This window comes from Pecten maximus, chromosome 1 (assembly GCF_902652985.1).
Source record: "Pecten maximus chromosome 1, xPecMax1.1, whole genome shotgun sequence".
In the NCBI taxonomy this organism is placed as follows: Eukaryota; Metazoa; Mollusca; class Bivalvia; order Pectinida; family Pectinidae; genus Pecten; species Pecten maximus.
Genome location: NC_047015.1, coordinates 6,895,199 through 6,921,471, shown reverse-complemented (window position 1 = coordinate 6,921,471; position 26,273 = coordinate 6,895,199). Strand labels below are relative to the sequence as shown.

Below are 26,273 nucleotides of genomic sequence, written 5' to 3'. Positions count from 1 at the left end.
TCAGAAGGATACTTTTATAGATAGGAAATAAGTCAAGAGTCCTGAATCAGAAGGATACTTTTATAGATAGGAAATAAGTCAAGAGTCCTGAATCAGAAGGATACTTTTATAGATAGGAAATAAGTCAAGAGTCCTGAATCAGAAGAATACTTTTATAGATAGGAAATAAGTCAAGAGTCCTGAATCAGAAGGATACTTTTATAGATAGGAAATAAGTCAAGAGTCCTGAATCAGAAGGATACTTTTAAAGATAGGAAATAAGTCAAGAGTCCTGAATCAGAAGGATACTTTTATAGATAGGAAATAAGTCAAGAGTCCTGAATCAGAAGGATACTTTTATAGATAGGAAATAAGTCAAGAGTCCTGAATCAGAAGGATACTTTTAAAGATAGGAAATAAGTCAAGAGTCCTGAATCAGAAGGATACTTTTATAGATAGGAAATAAGTCAAGAGTCCTGAATCAGAAGGATACTTTTATAGATAGGAAATAAGTCAAGAGTCCTGAATCAGAAGGATACTTTTATAGATAGGAAATTAGTCAAGGGTCCCAGATCAGAAGGATACTTATATAGATAGGAAATCAGCCAAGGGTCCTGGGTGATATACAGAGAAAATCAGACAATATGTTCCAGCCTGAAGTGAATGAAGCTGATTTAAACTTAAATTTAAACTTACCCTCATTTGCATATTGGCATCTGTTTGCAGCAATAAACTTTTAGCCGCACCATCAAACACAAACGGGTAATCACAGAAGGACAGCATAGGCTGTAACAAAGCACATGTGGTATTAAATTGTAGCGTTTGTGGGATGAAAAGAAACACATTGTGACATCTGCTTTATACTACATCAGATAGTATAATGTCTGGTGTTGTGTGTGACAGATGACTGGTGGTTTTGTGTGTCTGGTGTTGTATGTGACAGATGACTGGCGGTTTTGTGTGTCTGGTGTCGTGTGTGACAGATGACTGGCGGTTTTGTGTGTCTGGTGTCGTGTGTGACAGATGACTGGTGGTTTTGTGTGTCTGGTGTTGTGTGTGACAGATGACTGGTGGTTTTGTGTGTCTGGTGTCGTGTTTGACAGATGACTGGTGGTTTTGTGTGTCTGGTGTTGTGTGTGACAAATGACTGGTGGTTTTGTGTGTCTGGTGTCGTGTGTGGCAGATGACTGGTGGTTTTGTGTGTCTGGTGTTGTGTGTCTGGTGGTTTTGTGTGTCTGGTGTTGTGTGTGACAGATGACTGGTGGTTTTGTGTGTCTGGTGTCGTATGTGACAGATGACTGGTGGTTTTGTGTGTCTGGTGTTGTGTGTGACAGATGACTGGTGGTTTTGTGTGTCTGGTGTTGTGTCTGGTGTTGTGTGTGACAGATGAATGGTGGTTTTGTGTGTCTGGTGTTGTGTGTGACAGATGACTGGTGGTTTTGTGTGTCTGGTTTCATATGTGACAGATGACTGGTGGTTTTGTGTGTCTGGTGTTGTGTGTCTGGTGTCGTGTGTGACAGATGACTGGTGGTTTTGTGTGTCTGGTGTCGTATGTGACAGATGACTGGTGGTTTTGTGTGTCTGGTGTTGTGTCTGGTGTTGTGTGTGACAGATGACTGGTGGTTTTGTGTGTCTGGTGTTGTGTGTGACAGATGACTGGTGGTTTTGTGTGTCTGGTGTCGTGTGTGACAGATGACTGGTGGTTTTGTGTGTCTGGTGTCGTATGTGACAGATGACTGGTGGTTTTGTGTGTCTGGTGTTGTATGTGACAGATGACTGGTGGTTTTGTGTGTCTGGTGTCGTATGTGACAGATGACTGGTGGTTTTGTGTGTCTGGTGTCGTGTGTGACAGATGACTGGTGGTTTTGTGTGTCTGGTGTCGTATGTGACAGATGACTGGTGGTTTTGTGTGTCTGGTGTCGTATGTGACAGATGACTGGTGGTTTTGTGTGTCTGGTGTCGTATGTGACAGATGACAGGTGGTTTTGTGTGTCTGGTGTTGTGTGTGACAGATGACTGGTGGTTTTGTGTGACTGGTGTTGTGTGTGACAGATGACTGGTGGTTTTGTGTGTCTGGTGTTGTGTGTGACAGATGACTGGTGGTTTTGTGTGTCTGGTGTTGTGTGTGACAGATGACTGGTGGTTTTGTGTGTCTGGTGTCGTATGTGACAGATGACTGGTGGTTTTGTGTGTCTGGTGTCGTGTGTGACAGATGAATGGTGGTTTTGTGTGTCTGGTTTTGTGTGTCTGGTGTTGTGTGTGACAGATGACTGGTGGTTTTGTGTGTCTGGTGTTGTATGTGACAGATGACTGGTGGTTTTGTATGTCTGGTGTTGTGTGTGACAGATGACTGGTGGTTTTGTGTGTCTGGTGTCGTGTGTGACAGATGACTGGTGGTTTTGTGTGTCTGGTGTCGTATGTGACAGATGACTGGTGGTTTTGTGTGTCTGGTGTTGTGTGTGACAGATGACTGGTGGTTTTGTGTGACAGATGACTGGTGGTTTTGTGTGTCTGGTGTTGTGTGTGACAGATGACTGGTGGTTTTGTGTGTCTGGTGTTGTATGTGACAGATGACTGGTGGTTTTGTGTGTCTGGTGTTGTGTGTGACAGATGAACAAAACCACCATTCATCTGTCACATACAACACCAGACACACAAAACCACCAGTCACCTGTCACATACGACACCAGACACCAGAAACATGGGCCACAGTCTATATCTGACAGCAATTTTGTTCTTTAGTGGTGCCCAAGCAGGTCCAAAGGTGAAGCTGAACATCTACAATTTAGTTTTAAAGATATAGCAGTAACAGGAAATGTTCATGGATGGACAGAAAGAAGGACAAACCACAAACAAAATGCAGTCAATTAACAAATCATGCAAAGGCTGAGAAATAGTGACAATTAATCTAAACATTTAGAATCAGATATAATGTTGATCAAATCAATGATATGACAACTTATATTTAACAAACTGTCCCTTATTAATTGTTGAAAATTTCATTGGTATGCACTATTTGGTCTTAATCAAACAAACCGTGGGGAAGAGTCTGGGTTGATATAACCAGCTGAGGTAGTCCCTCTCAATGTTGACTCGGTCACGTAGCTCAGACACATAGAACTGGTGGTAGGGGATGATCTGACCATGCTGTTCATTCACAGCATTCAGCTTCTTTAGGACCTCTAGGGACACCTTCAATGCCTCAAGGCTCATCTACAAGACCAGAACACCAATATCATATCAACACCAAGCCCGTGACAGGGATATGCCATCACATGTCTATAGCAACTACATTGTACTTGTCTTTAACAAAACTGTTAATAAATCATTCCATTTTCAAAAGTCCAAAGCTGGTGTAGTAAAGTGACTGTATTTCTCCTAAAAATGATACAAGTTAGATTCATTGCTGTCATTTCAATATAATATTATGTTTTAGATGAAAGTAAATGACATTTAATGTCTGAATTCAAATATGTTCTGTCAAGACGAGCATATCAAATGCCTACCTCATTTTCTGCAGTAGTAGTTTGTTGTTGGAGTATATAAATCACAACTTGCTTGTAAATCTACAATACAAAGGATACAATTATATAACCACTATTAGCACAAAGTCTCCAACCATTAATTAATGTTACATAATAATGATGGGACATTAGTGATGGTCAGTATTTCAAGGCCATCTGCCCCATTGTCAAAACACAAAATTTTACAAAATATCACAGCCATAAGAACATGAAAAACAATCAAATTGGGTATTGCTAACGCAATACATATCCCCTACAAGCCCCCCAATAAAAACAGTAGTCAGTAACAGTGCCCTTGACTCAAAAACCCTGAAACTTGAACTTGTCGAAGATATGGTCCTTTATCATTGTGTGAAGTTTGATCAAAATCTTTTATGGAATGAAAGCTTAGCATTACATACATAAGTACAAGTTGGATTGAAGGAAACCTATAGTCTCTCCATTGTAGTATACATACTCAGTAGCAAGTATAGTGTTACTGTTGACCATGACAACTATCTTGGAGTTCTGGCCAACCAGAAAAATAACAATACTTGCTCATAACCATCTTAGGCAGTTGAACTGAATCCTAAAAGTGGAACTTGAGAAGAATTTTGAAATGTAACTTTGAAGATAGCCACCATCTTTGAATTCAGAGCAACCCCCCAAAAAATAACAACATATGGTCAGGACGATCTCAGGGTTTTAGTTTAACCGCACTGGTGAAACTTGAGACGACGCTGGAAATATCCTTCAATATCAGCAAAAAATCTTTAGGTAGTGTATGATGGATAATTGAATGTAATAATATTAGATAACAACAGCATTCAAAATAACACATACAGCTTAAAGTCAAAGAGATTGTTGTGAAGTCAGTAATACCTTGGCCACCGAATTGATAGCCAAAGTTCAAAATATTTCTGAAATTGGAAATACATGAAATCTAGAATATACCCTTTGTGGAAAAACCAGCTTCCTTAAACAGCATCCTAAAACATTCACCGTCAGAAATAGACCTAAAAGGTAAAAAGTCTCTAACAGTGGACTAACACATTACCACATGGATACTTAAAATATGTATACTTGCAACATGGATACTTACATAAACAATCTTACTGAAAAATGAGTTCTTTAATTTTGACCACCATATATCTGTAAAATTTAAAAAGGCAAGATTGAGATTTTATGTCACAATGGATAACATCTGTACAGTACTATTTGATATACATGGGACATTAGAATTTCTCTTTAGTAGCTTGGCTTCATTGGCATGATTTTAGTAACATGTCCTTTACAAATCTATTAATCTTTGTCTGAGAAAGAATATAATACATTACCTAATGCTAGAATTCAACAAATCCCTCTAGACTATTGTTTCTTTGTCAGAGTCTGATCTAATTCTTAATTTTTTTGTCTAAATTAGAATAGTATTTACCTAATATTAAAAGTATACCCTGAATGATTTTTGATATCTTCACTGAATTTGTTTGCTTTAACATTACAGTAGATGTTATCAAAAATAGTATTGAAAACCATCTTTTCTGTCCTGACAAATGAGCTGTCAAAACAGGCCATTTTCTGCCCGTCTATAGCCATGACACCGGGGCTGTTCTGTGGCTATCACTTGGTGTCAAGCTATGACATCACAAGAGACAGAGTAGGCCTAACCAGAACAGACTGGCCAAGTATGAATATTTTCCACAATTTTGTGCAAATGGTTCATCTTTTTTTTCCAGCATGACTCCAGTATGTTGGCAGACCAATCTGTATCATATCTACACAAAACAACAACATAAATAAACATTTTCTAGAAAGACACATGTGGTGCTTGTATGGAATTGACCTGGATCCCGGGTACATAGGCCTACAAAAAGTACAATGTGTTGGGGTGGTAGTAGCAATTCAATGAATTACCTCTTTTCCCCCAATTTATACCCTGCCTCTCTTGCCGAAAGGGAGCCACATCCTCCCTTTATACATTAAATTTCCTTTACACAATAATGATCTACACCAAATTTCATCAAATTCTACTAAGTCATTAAGGACTTGTAAGGATTTAAAGAATTTACCTAAATTTCCCCTATTTGGCAACGCCCCCTCTGGCCCCAGGGGAGCCACACCCTCCATTGATACAACATTAGATTTCCTTTGCCCAATAATGCTCCAGATCAAATTTTATCAAATTCAATTCATTTGTTCAGGACTAGAAGCTAATTAATTAATAACCTCTACTTCCCCTAATTGAAACACAATGATTAAAGGTCATAATGACCTTTTGGGGGAATTGACCTAAAAATTGGAATTCCGTGAATTAGTGCGTATAGTGCTCACTCATGTATAGGGTGCAGGTATGTTTTTGAGGTTTTTTGAACCTGGATACGACAATTTGCTCAAGTGAGATCATATGTGTGTGGAATGTGTGGCTCGACAAAGATAAATCCATGCAATTGCTAATAAATAAATATACAATTTAAAGGAATTAAACATCAAAAAACTATTTATTTCCTTAATTATTTTAGTAATAAATCATAATCCTACTGTTGAAGGACTGACAGTTACAAATCTCAAATCACAACTATGACATCCATGCATCTGATTGGCAAACACTTGTTCCTGCGGATAATGTGTAGTGGACTTTTTTCAAAAATAGTAGTAATAGTAAATGTAGGAGATCTCTGGACAAACTAAAGTTTATTCCAGACAGACGAACAATGCCATACCATTATACACCATTATACTCCCCTCAAATCTGAGAGACATAGATGAGCGTATAAAAATCATTCAGGGTATAATTCAACTTTTTTTTCTGAGCAAGAATGTACTTACCTAATACTTTAGATGCTGCCTTGTCTAGGCTTATTATACACTTTCCAAATGGAACAATAAGTGTCAAATAGTGTTTTGGCTGATCAAACAGGTGGAATTCTGCCAGAATGAGGTAGAGCCGAAGGGCTTCCACATCAGGTGGGGACAAAGGTAGTGAAGACAGCAATCTAGTTAAAGCTAGAGTTATCTACAAGGAACCAAGAGAATCTATAGATACATATAAAAATACATGTGGCAACCAGGTATACACACAGAAAAAACAACTGTTAACAATTGTAATTTATTATTTGTGGTTCTATATGTAACAGGTAACCCTATGGTTCTATATGTAACAGGTAACCCTGTGGTTCTATATGTAACAGGTAACCCTATGGTTCTATATGTAACAGGTAACCCTGTGGTTCTATATGTAAAAGGTAACCCTGTGTTCTATATGTAACAGGTAACCCTGTGATTCTATATGTAACAGGTAACCGTGATTATATATGTAACAGGTAACCCTATGGTTCTATATGTAACAGGTAACCATGTGGTTCTATATGTGACAGGTAACCCTGTGATTCTATATGTAACAGGTAACCCTGTGATTCTATATGTAACAGGTAACCCTGTGATTCTATATGTAACAGGTAACCCTGTGATTCTATATGTAACAGGTAACCCTGTGATTCTATATGTAACAGGTAACCCTGTGGTTCTATATGTAACAGGTAACCCTATGGTTCTATATGTAACAGGTAACCCTATGGTTCTATATGTAAAAGGTAACCCTGTGATTCTATATGTAACAAGTAACCCTGTGATTCTATATGTAACAGGTAACCCTGTGGTTCTATATGTAACAGGTAACCCTGTGATTCTATATGTAACAGGTAACCCTGTGATTCTATATGTAACAGGTAACCCTATGGTTCTATATGTAAAAGGTAACCCTGTGATTCTATATGTAACAGGTAACCCTGTGATTCTATATGTAACAGGTAACCCTGTGATTCTATATGTAACAGGTAACCCTGTGATTCTATATGTAACAGGTAACCCTATGGTTCTATATGTAACAGGTAACCCTGTGGTTCTATATGTAACAGGTAACCCTATGGTTCTATATGTAAAAGGTAACCCTGTGATTCTATATGTAACAGGTAACCCTGTGGTTCTATATGTAACAGGTAACCCTGTGATTATATATGTAACCGGTAACCCTATGATTATATATGTAACAGGTAACCCTGTGATTCTATATTTAACAGGTAACCCTGTGATTATATATGTAACAGGTAACCCTATGATTATATATGTAACAGGTAACCCTGTGATTCTATATGTAACAGGTAACCCTGTGGTTCTATATGTAACAGGTAACCCTGTGATTCTATATGTAACAAGTAACCCTGTGATTATATATGTAACAGGTAACCCTATGATTATATATGTAACAGGTAACCCTGTGATTCTATATGTAACAGGTAACCCTGTGATTCTATATGTAACAGGTAACCCTGTGGTTCTATATGTAACAAGTAACCCTGTGATTCTATATGTAACAGGTAACCCTGTGATTCTATATGTAACAGGTAACCCTGTGATTCTATATGTAACAGGTAACCCTATGGTTCTATATGTAACAGGTAACCGTGATTCTATATGTAACAGGTAACCCTGTGATTCTATATGTAACAGGTACCCATGTGGTTCTATTTGTAACAGGTACCCATGTGGTTCTATATGTAACAGGTAACCCTGTGATTCTATATGTAACAGGTACCCATGTGGTTCTATATGTAACAGGTAACCCTGTGATTCTATATGTAACAGGTAACCCTGTGATTCTATATGTAACAGGTAACCCTGTGATTCTATAGGTAACAGGTAACCCTGTGATTCTATAGGTAACAGGTAACCCTGTGATTCTATAGGTAACAGGTAACCCTGTGATTCTATATGTAACAGGTTACCCTGTGATTCTATATGTAACAAGTAACCCTATGATTCTATATGTAACAGGTAACCCTGTGAATCTATATGTAACAGGTTACCCTGTGATTCTATATGTAACAGGTAACCCTATGATTATATATGTAACAGGTAACCCTGTGAATCTATATGTAACAGGTAACCCTGTGATTATATATGTAACAGGTAACGCTATGATTATATATGTAACAGGTAACCCTATGATTCTATATGTAACTGGTAACCCAGTGGTTCTATATGTAACAGGTAACCCTGTGATTCTATATGTAACAGGTAACCCTGTGATTCTATATGTAACAGGTAACCCTGTGATTCTATATGTAACAGGTAACCATGTGATTCTATATGTAACAGGTAACCATGTGGTTCTATATGTAACAGGTAACCATGTGATTCTATATGTAACAGGTAACCCTGTGATTCTATATGTAACAGGTAATCCTATGATTATATATGTAACTGGTAACCCTGTGGTTCTATATGTAACAGGTAACCCTATGATTCTATATGTAACAGGTAACCGTGATTCTATATTTAACAGGTAACCCTGTGATTCTATATGTAACAGGTAACCCTGTGATTCTATATGTAACAGGTAACCCTGTGGTTCTATATGTAACAGGTAACCCTATGATTCTATATGTAACAGGTAACCGTGATTCTATATGTAACAGGTAACCCTGTGATTCTATATGTAACAGGTAACCCTATGATTATATATGTAACTGGTAACCCTGTGGTTCTATATGTAACAGGTAACCCTATGATTCTATATGTAACAGGTAACCGTGATTCTATATGTAACAGGTAACCCTGTGATTCTATAGGTAACAGGTAACCCTGTGATTCTATATGTAACAGGTAACCCTATGATTCTATATGTAACAGGTAACCCTGTGATTCTATATGTAACAGGTAACCCTATGATTATATATGTAACAGGTAACCCTGTGGTTCTATATGTAACAGGTAACCCTATGATTATATATGTAACAGGTAACCATGTGGTTCTATATGTGACAGGTAACCCTGTGATTCTATATGTAACAGGTAACCCTGTGATTCTATAGGTAACAGGTAACCCTGTGATTCTATAGGTAACAGGTAACCCTGTGATTCTATAGGTAACAGGTAACCCTGTGATTCTATATGTAACAGGTTACCCTGTGATTCTATATGTAACAAGTAACCCTATGATTCTATATGTAACAGGTAACCCTGTGAATCTATATGTAACAGGTTACCCTGTGATTCTATATGTAACAGGTAACCCTATGATTATATATGTAACAGGTAACCCTGTGAATCTATATGTAACAGGTAACCCTGTGATTATATATGTAACAGGTAACGCTATGATTATATATGTAACAGGTAACCCTATGATTCTATATGTAACTGGTAACCCTGTGGTTCTATATGTAACAGGTAACCCTGTGATTCTATATGTAACAGGTAACCCTGTGATTCTATATGTAACAGGTAACCCTGTGATTCTATATGTAACAGGTAACCATGTGATTCTATATGTAACAGGTAACCATGTGGTTCTATATGTAACAGGTAACCATGTGATTCTATATGTAACAGGTAACCCTGTGATTCTATATGTAACAGGTAATCCTATGATTATATATGTAACTGGTAACCCTGTGGTTCTATATGTAACAGGTAACCCTATGATTCTATATGTAACAGGTAACCGTGATTCTATATTTAACAGGTAACCCTGTGATTCTATATGTAACAGGTAACCCTGTGATTCTATATGTAACAGGTAACCCTGTGGTTCTATATGTAACAGGTAACCCTATGATTCTATATGTAACAGGTAACCGTGATTCTATATGTAACAGGTAACCCTGTGATTCTATATGTAACAGGTAACCCTATGATTATATATGTAACTGGTAACCCTGTGGTTCTATATGTAACAGGTAACCCTATGATTCTATATGTAACAGGTAACCGTGATTCTATATGTAACAGGTAACCCTGTGATTCTATAGGTAACAGGTAACCCTGTGATTCTATATGTAACAGGTAACCCTATGATTCTATATGTAACAGGTAACCCTGTGATTCTATATGTAACAGGTAACCCTATGATTATATATGTAACAGGTAACCCTGTGGTTCTATATGTAACAGGTAACCCTATGATTATATATGTAACAGGTAACCATGTGGTTCTATATGTGACAGGTAACCCTGTGATTCTATATGTAACAGGTAACCCTGTGATTCTATATGTAACAGGTAACCCTGTGGTTCTATATGTGACAGGTAACCCTGTGGTTCTATATGTAACAGGTACTCCTGTGATTCTATATGTAACAGGTAACCCTGTGATTCTATATGTAACAGGTAACCCTATGATTATATATGTAACAGGTAACCCTGTGATTCTATATGTAACAGGTAACCCTATGATTATAAATGTAACAGGTAACCCTGTGATTCTATATGTAACAGGTAACCCTATGATTATATATGTAACAGGTAACCATGTGATTCTATATGTAACAGGTAACCATGTGATTCTATATGTAACAGGTAACCATGTGGTTCTATATGTGACAGGTAACCCTGTGATTCTATATGTAACAGGTAACCCTGTGATTCTATATGTAACAGGTAACCATGTGGTTCTATATGTAACAGGTAACCCTATGATTATATATGTGACAGGTAACCCTGTGATTCTATATGTAACAGGTAACCCTGTGATTCTATATGTGACAGGTAACCCTGTGATTCTATATGTAACAGGTAACCCTGTTATTATATATGTAACAGGTAACCATGTGGTTCTACATGTAACAGGTAACCCTGTGGTTCTATATTTTTATTCAATATAAATGACACTTATCTCAGTTTTAATAACTGATTTGAGATAAAGAGGATATTTTGAAATGTTTCAATCTTCATCTGTTTGGAAGGGGACACCACAACTTTCTTTCCAATACAACATTGTATCCCTTTCGAGCATTGATAATCCAGGTTAAATTGTTTACATGCTTTTATCTGTATGAAAGGTGAAATCTTACCACTCCGGATGCTTGGTATATTTACAACATTCAGACTTTCAGAGCTAACAATGATCAGTGAATCTCAAATCAACTGTCAGAAAACAAAATGCTAAAGCTATATGACTTTACCTTCTGTATCACAGTTGTATTTTTGGACATTCCAAGTTTATGCATATAGTCCCTGACCAGAGTCATGTCCAATCCAGGATTTTTACTGCCACAGCCATAGTGTTCATGTCTGAAAAAAAATGTATACTGTATAACCGAAGTGTTCAGGTCTGAAACAAGAGGCCTTATGGGCCTAATGGGCCTTCAAGAGCACCTGAGCTGAAATATTTCAGTCAAGTGGTCCCTTTTTGGTTCTGCCCATCACCCCATCATGGTTAGTCAGGGCTGATAGGTGCATACCTTCAAAACACATTCCCACACTGATAATACTAATCTTTGGTTTGTTAGGTTTAACGTCCTAACAGCCAGGGTAATTTAAGGACGTGCCAGGTCTTGGAGGTGGAGGAAAGCCGGAGTACCTGAAGAAAAACCACCGGCCAACGGTCAGTACCCGGCAACTGCCCCATGTAGGTTTTGAACTTGTAACCCAGAGGTGGAGGGCTAGTGATAAAGTGTCGGGACACCTTAACCACTCGGCCACCGCGGCCCCTAATCAACATTGTACTATTTCCAATAGCAATTAAACAAATCATCCTCAAAAATGTGATTCCCTAAAAGAAACCATAGAAAAGGATACCACCTCCCCAGTGGGAAACATGAGGCACCAAGGTCATAAAACCCATAATTTTGGGTAAACAACTTGAAAACCATTTCATCTATGAAAAGTATTTGATTATATCATATCTGGGTATTGAGAACAAAAGGCCAAGAGGGCCTGCATCACTCACTTGGATATTCTTGAATGAAGGTCAAGGTCATTCATTTGAACAAAAGTGGCAGCCCTTCACCCAAGCACGGTACATACCTAATATCAAGTCCCGAGGCCTCTTTTCAGCCTATTTGACCTCTTTGACCTTGAATATAGGTCAAAGTCATTCATTTGAACAAAGTTACTATTACTTCACCCCAGAATGCTACAGACCAATCGGTCAGACCCTTCGGCCAGGTGAGGTAGGAATTATCAGAATTTTTCTGTTGCTACAACAGAAATAAAACAGGAAAATATATTATATTATACTCACTCTAACAGGAATGATGCATTCAAACAAGATGCTGTAGAAAACACTTTCTCCACTTCACTGTAATTAAAATATAAGGCATCAATGTTGTAAACAAATCAAACAAATCATCATATAAGATCATCTCTGTGATGTGAATTGGTCAGAAATTGATCGAGATTCTGATGTTTACCCTGATCCTACCAAATATTTGTAGGCTTGGAAGGCTTTCTACAAGACTGCAATTCTTTTTTTTTGGAGTAGTTACATTTTGATAAAACTATGCTTTACGACTGTTTTCCTTAATAGTGCTATCACTAGCATATACCTACTTCTAAATGAAGAAGTTTTGTAAAATAATCTGACATATAAAGAAACTGATGCATACTCAAAGAAGTCTAATGGATTATCGTCTTCTGCTAGGTCTGATATCTTTTTAATCATTTCTGGGGTCAGACTAGCTATCTGTGTGGCCGGGTCATATTGTCTGTAGTCTGATGGATGAACACCAGTCTGAAAATTATAAAATCACAGACCCCTGAGGTACAAAACACCAGTATACAATTATAATACTACACAGCACTGAGGTACACATCACCAGTATACCATTATAATACTACAGAGTACTGAGGTACACAACACCAGTGTACAATTATAATACTACAGAGTACCAAGGTACACAACACCAGTGTACAATTATAATACTACAGAGTACTGATGTACACAACACCAGTATACCATTATAATACCACAGAGTCCTGAGGTACACAACGCCAGTGTACAATTATAATACTACAGAGTACTGATGTACACAACACCAGTATACAATTATAATACCACAGAATACTGAGGTACACAACACCAGTATACAATTATAATACTACACAGCACTGAGGTACACATCACCAGTATACCATTATAATACTACAGAGTACTGAGGTACACAACACCAGTATACAATTATAATACTACAGAGTACCGAGGTACACAACGCCAGTATACAATTATAATACTACAGATTACTAGGGTACACATCACCAGTGTACAATTATAATACTACAGAGAACTGAGGTACACAACACCAGTATACAATTATAATACCACAGAGTACTGAGGTACACAACACCAGTGTACAATTATAATACTACAGAGTACTGAGGTACACAACACCAGTATACAATTATAATACTACAGAGTACTGAGGTACACAACACCAGTATACCATTATAATACCACAGAGTATTGAGGTACACAACACCAGTATACAATTATAATACTACAGAGTACTGAGGTACACAACACCAGTATACCATTATAATACCATGCAGTACTGAGGTACACAACACCAGTATACAATTATAATACTACAGAGTACTGAGGTACACAACACCAGTGTACAATTATAATATTACAGAGTACCAAGGTACACAACACCAGTGTACAATTATAATACTACAGAGTACTGAGGTACACAACACCAGTGTACAATTATAATACTACAGAGTACTGAGGTACACAACACCAGTGTACAATTATAATACTACAGAGTACCGAGGTACACAACACCAGTATACAATTATAATACTACAGAGTACTGAGGTACACAACACCAGTATACAATTATAATACTACAGAGTACTGAGGTACACAACACCAGTATACCATTATAATACTACAGAGTACTGAGGTACACAACACCAGTATACAATTATAATACTACAGAGTACTGAGGTACACAACACCAGTGTACAATTATAATACTACAGAGTACTGAGGTACACAACACCAGTATACAATTATAATACTACAGAGTACTGAGGTACACAACACCAGTATACAATTATAATACCATACAGTACTGAGGTACACAACACCAGTATACAATTATAATACTACAGAGTACTGAGGTACACAACACCAGTATACCATTATAATACCATACAGAGTACTGAGGTACACAACACCAGTATACAATTATAATACTACAGAGTACCGAGGTACACAACACCAGTATACAATTATAATACTACAGAGTACTGAGGTACACAACACCAGTATACAATTATAATACTACAGAGTACTGAGGTACACAACACCAGTATACAATTATAATACTACAGAGTACTGAGGTACACAACACCAGTATACAATTATAATACTACAGAGTACTGAGGTACACAACACCAGTGTACAATTATAATACTACAGAGTACTGAGGTACACAACACCAGTATACAATTATAATACTACAGAGTACTGAGGTACACAACACCAGTATACAATTATAATACTACAGAGTACCGAGGTACACAACACCAGTGTACAATTATAATACTACAGAGTACTGAGGTACACAACACCAGTATACAATTATAATACTACAGAGTACCGAGGTACACAACACCAGTATACAATTATAATACTACAGAGTACTAGGGTACACATCACCAGTGTACAATTATAATACTACAGAGAACTGAGGTACACAACACCAGTATACAATTATAATACCACAGAGTACTGAGGTACACAACACCAGTGTACAATTATAATACTACAGAGTACTGAGGTACACAACACCAGTATACAATTATAATACTACAGAGTACTGAGGTACACAACACCAGTATACCATTATAATACTACAGAGTATTGAGGTACACAACACCAGTATACAATTATAATACTACAGAGTACTGAGGTACACAACACCAGTATACCATTATAATACCATACAGTACTGAGGTACACAACACCAGTATACAATTATAATACTACAGAGTACTGAGGTACACAACACCAGTGTACAATTATAATACTACAGAGTACCAAGGTACACAACACCAGTGTACAATTATAACACTACAGAGTACTGAGGTACACAACACCAGTGTACAATTATAATACTACAGAGTACTGAGGTACACAACACCAGTGTACAATTATAATATTACAGAGTTCCAAGGTACACAACACCAGTATACAATTATAATACTACAGAGTACTGAGGTACACAACACCAGTGTACAATTATAATACTACAGAGTACTGAGGTACACAACACCAGTATACCATTATAATACCATACAGTACTGAGGTACACAACACAAGTATACAATTATAATACCACAGAGAACTGAAGGTACACAACACCAGTATACAATTATAATACCACAGAGTACTGAGGTACACAACACCAGTGTACAATTATAATACTACAGAGTACCGAGGTACACAACACCAGTATACAATTATAATACTACAGAGTACTGAGGTACACAACGCTAGTATACAATTATAATACTACAGAGTACCGAGGTACACAACACCAGTATACAATTATAATACTACAGAGTCCTGAGGTACACAACACCAGTATACAATTATAATACCACAGAGTACTGAGGTACACAACACCAGTATACAATTATAATACTACAGAGTACTGAGGTACACAACACCAGTGTACAATTATAATACCACAGAGTACTGAGGTACACAACACCAGTATACAATTATAATACTACAGAGTACTGAGGTACACAACACCAGTATACAATTATAATACTACAGAGTACTGAGGTACACAACACCAGTATACAATTATAATACTACAGAGTACTGAGGTACACAACACCAGTATACAATTATAATACTACAGAGTACCGAGGTACACAACACCAGTATACAATTATAATACTACAGAGTACCGAGGTACACAACACCAGTATACAATTATAATACTACAGAGTACTGAGGTACACAACACCAGTATACAATTATAATACTACAGAGTACCGAGGTACACAACACCAGTATACAATTATAATACTACAGAGTACTGAGGTACACAACACCAGTGTACAATTATAATACTACAGAGTACTGAGGTACACAACACCAGTATACAATTATAATACTACAGAGTACTGAGGTACACAACACCAGTGTACAATTATAATACCACAGAATACTGAGGTACACAACACCAGTGTACAATTATAATATTACAGAGTACCAAGGTACACAACACCAGTATACAATTATAATACTACAGAGTACTGAGGTACACAACACCAGTGTACAATTATAATACTACAGAGTACTGAGGTACACAACACCAGTATACCATTATAATACCATACAGTACTGAGGTACACAACACAAGTGTACAATTATAATACTACAGAGTACTGAGGTACACAACACCAGTATACCATTATAATACCATACAGTACTGAGGTACACAACACAAGTATACAATTATAATACCACAGAGTACCGAGATACACAACACCAGTATACAATTATAATACTACAGAGTACTGAGGTACACAACACCAGTATACAATTATAATACCACAGAGTACTGAGGTACACAACACCAGTGTACAATTATAATACCATACAGAGTACTGAGGTACACAACACCAGTGTACAATTATAATACTACAGAGTACTGAGGTACACAACACCAGTATACAATTATAATACTACAGAGTACTGAGGTACACAACACCAGTATACAATTATAATACTACAGAGTACTGAGGTACACAACACCAGTATACAATTATAATACTACAGAGTACTGAGGTACACAACACCAGTGTACAATTATAATACTACAGAGTACTGAGGTACACAACACCAGTATACAATTATAATACTACAGAGTACTGAGGTACACAACACCAGTATACAATTATAATACTACAGAGTACCAAGGTACACAACACCAGTGTACAATTATAATACTACAGAGTACTGAGGTACACAACACCAGTATACAATTATAATACTACAGAGTACCGAGGTACACAACACCAGTATACAATTATAATACTACAGAGTACTAGGGTACACATCACCAGTGTACAATTATAATACTACAGAGAACTGAGGTACACAACACCAGTATACAATTATAATACCACAGAGTACTGAGGTACACAACACCAGTGTACAATTATAATACTACAGAGTACTGAGGTACACAACACCAGTATACAATTATAATACTACAGAGTACTGAGGTACACAACACCAGTATACCATTATAATACTACAGAGTATTGAGGTACACAACACCAGTATACAATTATAATACTACAGAGTACTGAGGTACACAACACCAGTATACCATTATAATACCATACAGTACTGAGGTACACAACACCAGTATACAATTATAATACTACAGAGTACTGAGGTACACAACACCAGTGTACAATTATAATACTTACAGAGTACCGAGGTACACAACACCAGTGTACAATTATAACACTACAGAGTACTGAGGTACACAACACCAGTGTACAATTATAATACTACAGAGTACTGAGGTACACAACACCAGTGTACAATTATAATACCACAGAGTACCAAGGTACACAACACCAGTATACAATTATAATACTACAGAGTACGGAGGTACACAACACCAGTGTACAATTATAATACTACAGAGTACTGAGGTACACAACACCAGTATACCATTATAATACCATACAGTACTGAGGTACACAACACAAGTATACAATTATAATACCACAGAGAACTGAAGTACACAACACCAGTATACAATTATAATACCACAGAGTACTGAGGTACACAACACCAGTGTACAATTATAATACTACAGAGTACCGAGGTACACAACACCAGTATACAATTATAATACTACAGAGTACTGAGGTACACAACACCAGTATACAATTATAATACTACAGAGTACCGAGGTACACAACACCAGTATACAATTATAATACTACAGAGTACTGAGGTACACAACACCAGTATACAATTATAATACCACAGAGTACTGAGGTACACAACACCAGTGTACAATTATAATACTACAGAGTAGTGAGGTACACAACACCAGTGTACAATTATAATACCACAGAATACTGAGGTACACAACACCAGTATACAATTATAATACTACAGAGTACTGAGGTACACAACACCAGTATACAATTATAATACTACAGAATACTGAGGTACACAACACCAGTATACAATTATAATACTACAGAGTACCGAGGTACACAACACCAGTATACAATTATAATACTACAGAGTACCGAGGTACACAACACCAGTATACCATTATAATACTAGAGTACCGAGGTACACAACACCAGTATACAATTATAATACTAAAGAGTACTGAGGTACACATCACCAGTATACAATTATAATATTACAGAGTACCAAGGTACACAACACCAGTGTACAATTATAATACTAAAGAGTACTGAGGTACACATCACCAGTGTACAATTATAATACTAAAGAGTACTGAGGTACACAACACCAGTGTACAATTATAATACTAAAGAGTACTGAGGTACACAACACCAGTGCACAATTATAATACCACAGAATACTGAGGTACACAACACCAGTGTACAATTATAATATTACAGAGTACCAAGGTACACAACACCAGTATACAATTATAATACTACAGAGTACTGAGGTACACAACACCAGTGTACAATTATAATACTACAGAGTACTGAGGTACACAACACCAGTATACCATTATAATACCATACAGTACTGAGGTACACAACACAAGTGTACAATTATAATACTACAGAGTACTGAGGTACACAACACCAGTATACCATTATAATACCATACAGTACTGAGGTACACAACACAAGTATACAATTATAATACCACAGAGTACCGAGATACACAACACCAGTATACAATTATAATACTACAGAGTACTGAGGTACACAACACCAGTATACAATTATAATACTACAGAGTACTGAGGTACACAACACCAGTGTACAATTATAATACCATACAGTACTGAGGTACACAACACCAGTGTACAATTATAATACTACAGAGTACTGAGGTACACAACACCAGTATACAATTATAATACTACAGAGTACCGAGGTACACAACACCAGTATACAATTATAATACTACAGAGTACTGAGGGTACACATCACCAGTGTACAATTATAATACTACAGAGTACTGAGGTACACAACACCAGTATACAATTATAATACTACAGAGTACTGAGGTACACAACACCAGTGTACAATTATAATACTACAGAGTACTGAGGTACACAACACCAGTATACAATTATAATACTACAGAGTACTGAGGTACACAACACCAGTATACCATTATAATACCACAGAGTATTGAGGTACACAACACCAGTATACAATTATAATACTACAGAGTACTGAGGTACACAACACCAGTATACCATTATAATACCATGCAGTACTGAGGTACACAACACCAGTATACAATTATAATACTACAGAGTACTGAGGTACACAACACCAGTGTACAATTATAATATTACAGAGTACCAAGGTACACAACACCAGTGTACAATTATAACACTACAGAGTACTGAGGTACACAACACCAGTGTACAATTATAATATTACAGAGTACTGAGGTACACAACACCAGTGTACAATTATAATATTACAGAGTACCAAGGTACACAACACCAGTATACAATTATAATACTACAGAGTACTGAGGTACACAACACCAGTGTACAATTATAATACTACAGAGTACTGAGGTACACAACACCAGTATACCATTATAATACCATACAGTACTGAGGTACACAACACAAGTATACAATTATAATACCACAGAGAACTGAAGTACACAACACCAGTATACAATTATAATACCACAGAGTACTGAGGTACACAACACCAGTGTACAATTATAATACTACAGAGTACCGAGGTACACAACACCAGTATACAATTATAATACTACAGAGTACTGAGGTACACAACGCCAGTATACAATTATAATACTACAGAGTACCGAGGTACACAACACCAGTATACAATTATAATACTACAGAGTACTGAGGTACACAACACCAGTATACAATTATAATACCACAGAGTACTGAGGTACACAACACCAGTGTACAATTATAATACTACAGAGTAGTGAGGTACACAACACCAGTGTACAATTATAATACCACAGAATACTGAGGTACACAACACCAGTATACAATTATAATACTACAGAGTACTGAGGTACACAACACCAGTATACAATTATAATACTACAGAATACTGAAGTCACAACACCAGTATACAATTATAATACTACAGAGTACCGAGGTACACATCACCAGTATACAATTATAATACTACAGAGTACCGAGGTACACAACACCAGTATACAATTATAATACTACAGAGTACCGAGGTACACAACACCAGTATACAATTATAATACTAAAGAGTACTGAGGTACACATCACCAGTATACAATTATAATATTACAGAGTACCAAGGTACACAACACCAGTGTACAATTATAATACTAAAGAGTACTGAGGTACACATCACCAGTGTACAATTATAATACTAAAGAGTACTGAGGTACACAACACCAGTGTACAATTATAATACTAAAGAGTACTGAGGTACACAACACCAGTGTACAATTATAATACCACAGAATACTGAGGTACACAACACCAGTGTACAATTATAATATTACAGAGTACCAAGGTACACAACACCAGTATACAATTATAATACTACAGAGTACTGAGGTACACAACACCAGTGTACAATTATAATACTACAGAGTACTGAGGTACACAACACCAGTATACCATTATAATACCATACAGTACTGAGGTACACAACACAAGTGTACAATTATAATACTACAGAGTACTGAGGTACACAACACCAGTATACCATTATAATACCATACAGTACTGAGGTACACAACACAAGTATACAATTATAATACCACAGAGTACCGAGATACACAACACCAGTATACAATTATAATACTACAGAGTACTGAGGTACACAACACCAGTATACAATTATAATACTACAGAGTACTGAGGTACACAACACCAGTGTACAATTATAATACCATACAGTACTGAGGTACACAACACCAGTGTACAATTATAATACTACAGAGTACTGAGGTACACAACACCAGTATACAATTATAATACTACAGAGTACTGAGGTACACAACACCAGTGTACAATTATAATACTACAGAGTACCGAGGTACACAACACCAGTATACCATTATAATACCACAGAGTACCGAGATACACAACACCAGTATACAATTATAATACTACAGAGTACTGAGGTACACAACACCAGTATACAATTATAATACTACAGAATACTGAGGTACACAACACCAGTATACAATTATAATACTACAGAGTACCGAGGTACACAACACCAGTATACCATTATAATACTAGAGTACCGAGGTACACAACACCAGTATACAATTATAATACTAAAGAGTACTGAGGTACACATCACCAGTATACAATTATAATATTACAGAGTACCAAGGTACACAACACCAGTGTACAATTATAATACTAAAGAGTACTGAGGTACACATCACCAGTGTACAATTATAATACTAAAGAGTACTGAGGTACACAACACCAGTGTACAATTATAATACTAAAGAGTACTGAGGTACACAACACCAGTGTACAATTATAATACCACAGAATACTGAGGTACACAACACCAGTGTACAATTATAATATTACAGAGTACCAAGGTACACAACACCAGTATACAATTATAATACTACAGAGTACTGAGGTACACAACACCAGTGTACAATTATAATACTACAGAGTACTGAGGTACACAACACCAGTATACAATTATAATACCATACAGTACTGAGGTACACAACACAAGTGTACAATTATAATACTACAGAGTACTGAGGTACACAACACCAGTATACCATTATAATACCATACAGTACTGAGGTACACAACACAAGTATACAATTATAATACCACAGAGTACCGAGATACACAACACCAGTATACAATTATAATACTACAGAGTACTGAGGTACACAACACCAGTATACAATTATAATACTACAGAGTACTGAGGTACACAACACCAGTATACAATTATAATACCATACAGTACTGAGGTACACAACACCAGTGTACAATTATAATACTACAGAGTACTGAGGTACACAACACCAGTATACAATTATAATACTACAGAGTACTGAGGTACACAACACCAGTGTACAATTATAATACTACAGAGTACCGAGGTACACAACACCAGTATACCATTATAATACCACAGAGTACCGAGATACACAACACCAGTATACAATTATAATACTACAGAGTACTGAGGTACACAACACCAGTATACAATTATAATATTACAGAGTACTGAGGTACACAACACCAGTGTACAATTATAATACTACAGAGTACTGAGGTACACAACACCAGTATACAATTATAATACTACAGAGTACTGAGGTACACAACACCAGTATACAATTATAATACCACAGAGTACTGAGGTACACAACACCAGTGTACAATTATAATACTACAGAGTAGTGAGGTACACAACACCAGTGTACAATTATAATACCACAGAATACTGAGGTACACAACACCAGTATACAATTATAATACTACACAGTACTGAGGTACACAACACCAGTGTACAATTATAATACTACAGAGTAGTGAGGTACACAACACCAGTGTACAATTATAATACCACAGAATACTGAGGTACACAACGCCAGTATATCATTATAATACTACAGAGTACTGAGGTACACAACACCAGTATACAATTATAATACTACACAGCACTGAGGTACACAACACCAGTATACAATTATAATACAAGAGTACTGAGGTACACAACACCAGTGTACAATTATAATACTACAGAGTACCAAGGTACACAACACCAGTGTACAATTATAATACTACAGAGTACCAAGGTACACAACACCAGTATACAATTATAATACTACAGAGTACCGAGGTACACAACACCAGTATACCATTATAATACTAGAGTACTGAGGTACACAACACCAGTATACAATTATAATACTACAGAGTACTGAGGTACACAACACCAGTATACAATTATAATACTACACAGCACTGAGGTACACAACACCAGTATACAATTATAATACTACAGAGTACTGAGGTACACAACACCAGTATACAATTATAATACTACAGAGTACTGAGGTACACAACACCAGTGTACAATTATAATACTACAGAGTACCAAGGTACACAACACCAGTGTACAATTATAATACTACAGAGTACCAAGGTACACAACACCAGTATACAATTATAATACTACAGAGTACCGAGGTACACAACACCAGTATACCATTATAATACTAGAGTACCGAGGTACACAACACCAGTATACAATTATAATACTAAAGAGTACTGAGGTACACATCACCAGTATACAATTATAATATTACAGAGTACCAAGGTACACAACACCAGTGTACAATTATAATACTAAAGAGTACTGAGGTACACATCACCAGTGTACAATTATAATACTAAAGAGTACTGAGGTACACAACACCAGTGTACAATTATAATACTAAAGAGTACTGAGGTACACAACACCAGTGTACAATTATTATACCACAGAATACTGAGGTACACAACACCAGTGTACAATTATAATACTACAGAGTACTGAGGTACACAACACCAGTATACAATTATAATACTACAGAGTACTGAGGTACACAACACCAGTGTACAATTATAATACTACAGAGTACCGAGGTACACAACACCAGTATACCATTATAATACCACAGAGTACCGAGATACACAACACCAGTATACAATTATAATACTACAGAGTACTGAGGTACACAACACCAGTATACAATTATAATACTACAGAATACTGAGGTACACAACACCAGTATACAATTATAATACTACAGAGTACCAAGGTACACAACACCAGTATACAATTATAATACTACAGAGTACCGAGGTACACAACACCAGTATACCATTATAATACTAGAGTACCGAGGTACACAACACCAGTATACAATTATAATACTAAAGAGTACTGAGGTACACATCACCAGTATACAATTATAATATTACAGAGTACCAAGGTACACAACACCAGTGTACAATTATAATACTAAAGAGTACTGAGGTACACATCACCAGTGTACAATTATAATACTAAAGAGTACTGAGGTACACAACACCAGTGTACAATTATAATACTAAAGAGTACTGAGGTACACAACACCAGTGTACAATTATAATACCACAGAATACTGAGGTACACAACACCAGTGTACAATTATAATACTACAGAGTACCAAGGTACACAACACCAGTATACAATTATAATACTACAGAGTACTGAGGTACACAACACCAGTGTACAATTATAATACTACAGAGTACTGAGGTACACAACACCAGTATACCATTATAATACCATACAGTACTGAGGTACACAACACAAGTGTACAATTATAATACTACAGAGTACTGAGGTACACAACACCAGTATACCATTATAATACCATACAGTACTGAGGTACACAACACAAGTATACAATTATAATACCACAGAGTACCGAGATACACAACACCAGTATACAATTATAATACTACAGAGTACTGAGGTACACAACACCAGTATACAATTATAATACTACAGAGTACTGAGGTACACAACACCAGTGTACAATTATAATACCATACAGTACTGAGGTACACAACACCAGTGTACAATTATAATACTACAGAGTACTGAGGTACACAACACCAGTATACAATTATAATACTACAGAGTACTGAGGTACACAACACCAGTGTACAATTATAATACCATACAGTACTGAGGTACACAACACCAGTATACAATTATAATACTACAGAGTACTGAGGTACACAACACCAGTATACAATTATAATACTACAGAGTACTGAGGTACACAACACCAGTGTACAATTATAATACTACAGAGTACCGAGGTACACAACACCAGTATACCATTATAATACCACAGAGTACCGAGATACACAACACCAGTATACAATTATAATACTACAGAGTACTGAGGTACACAACACCAGTATACAATTATAATACTACAGAGTACTGAGGTACACAACACCAGTGTACAATTATAATACTACAGAGTACTGAGGTACACAACACCAGTATACAATTATAATACTACAGAGTACTGAGGTACACAACACCAGTATACAATTATAATACCACAGAGTACTGAGGTACACAACACCAGTGTACAATTATAATACTACAGAGTAGTGAGGTACACAACACCAGTGTACAATTATAATACCACAGAATACTGAGGTACACAACACCAGTATACAATTATAATACTACACAGTACTGAGGTACACAACACCAGTGTACAATTATAATACTACAGAGTAGTGAGGTACACAACACCAGTGTACAATTATAATACCACAGAATACTGAGGTACACAACGCCAGTATATCATTATAATACTACAGAGTACTGAGGTACACAACACCAGTATACAATTATAATACTACACAGCACTGAGGTACACAACACCAGTATACCATTATAATACAAGAGTACTGAGGTACACAACACCAGTGTACAATTATAATACTACAGAGTACCGAGGTACACAACACCAGTATACAATTATAATACTACAGAGTACTGAGGTACACAACACCAGTATACCATTATAATACCACAGAGTCCTGAGGTACACAACACCAGTATACAATTATAATACAAGAGTACTGAGGTACACAACACCAGTATACAATTATAATACAAGAGTACTGAGGTACACAACACCAGTATACCATTATAATACCACAGAGTCCTGAGGTACACAACACCAGTGTA

At 36.5% G+C, this 26,273-nt stretch overlaps 1 protein-coding gene across 5 annotated transcripts in view; it reads right to left on the bottom strand.

Annotated features, from left to right (window-relative positions):
• LOC117323482 (probable E3 ubiquitin-protein ligase HERC4) overlaps positions 1-26,273 on the bottom strand; it is a 68,147-nt gene that overhangs the window by 25,970 nt on the left and 15,904 nt on the right. For all 5 annotated transcript variants that reach the window (XM_033878742.1, XM_033878733.1, XM_033878766.1 and 2 more), the window contains exons 10-17: positions 12,869-12,993; positions 12,505-12,561; positions 11,444-11,552; positions 6,309-6,495; positions 4,585-4,634; positions 3,486-3,545; positions 3,016-3,192; positions 676-765 (exon numbers count right to left, since the gene is read on the bottom strand). In XM_033878742.1, the coding sequence (XP_033734633.1) occupies positions 676-765; positions 3,016-3,192; positions 3,486-3,545; positions 4,585-4,634; positions 6,309-6,495; positions 11,444-11,552; positions 12,505-12,561; positions 12,869-12,993 (855 nt within the window). The remainder of the gene's footprint in view (positions 1-675; positions 766-3,015; positions 3,193-3,485; positions 3,546-4,584; positions 4,635-6,308; positions 6,496-11,443; positions 11,553-12,504; positions 12,562-12,868; positions 12,994-26,273) is intronic.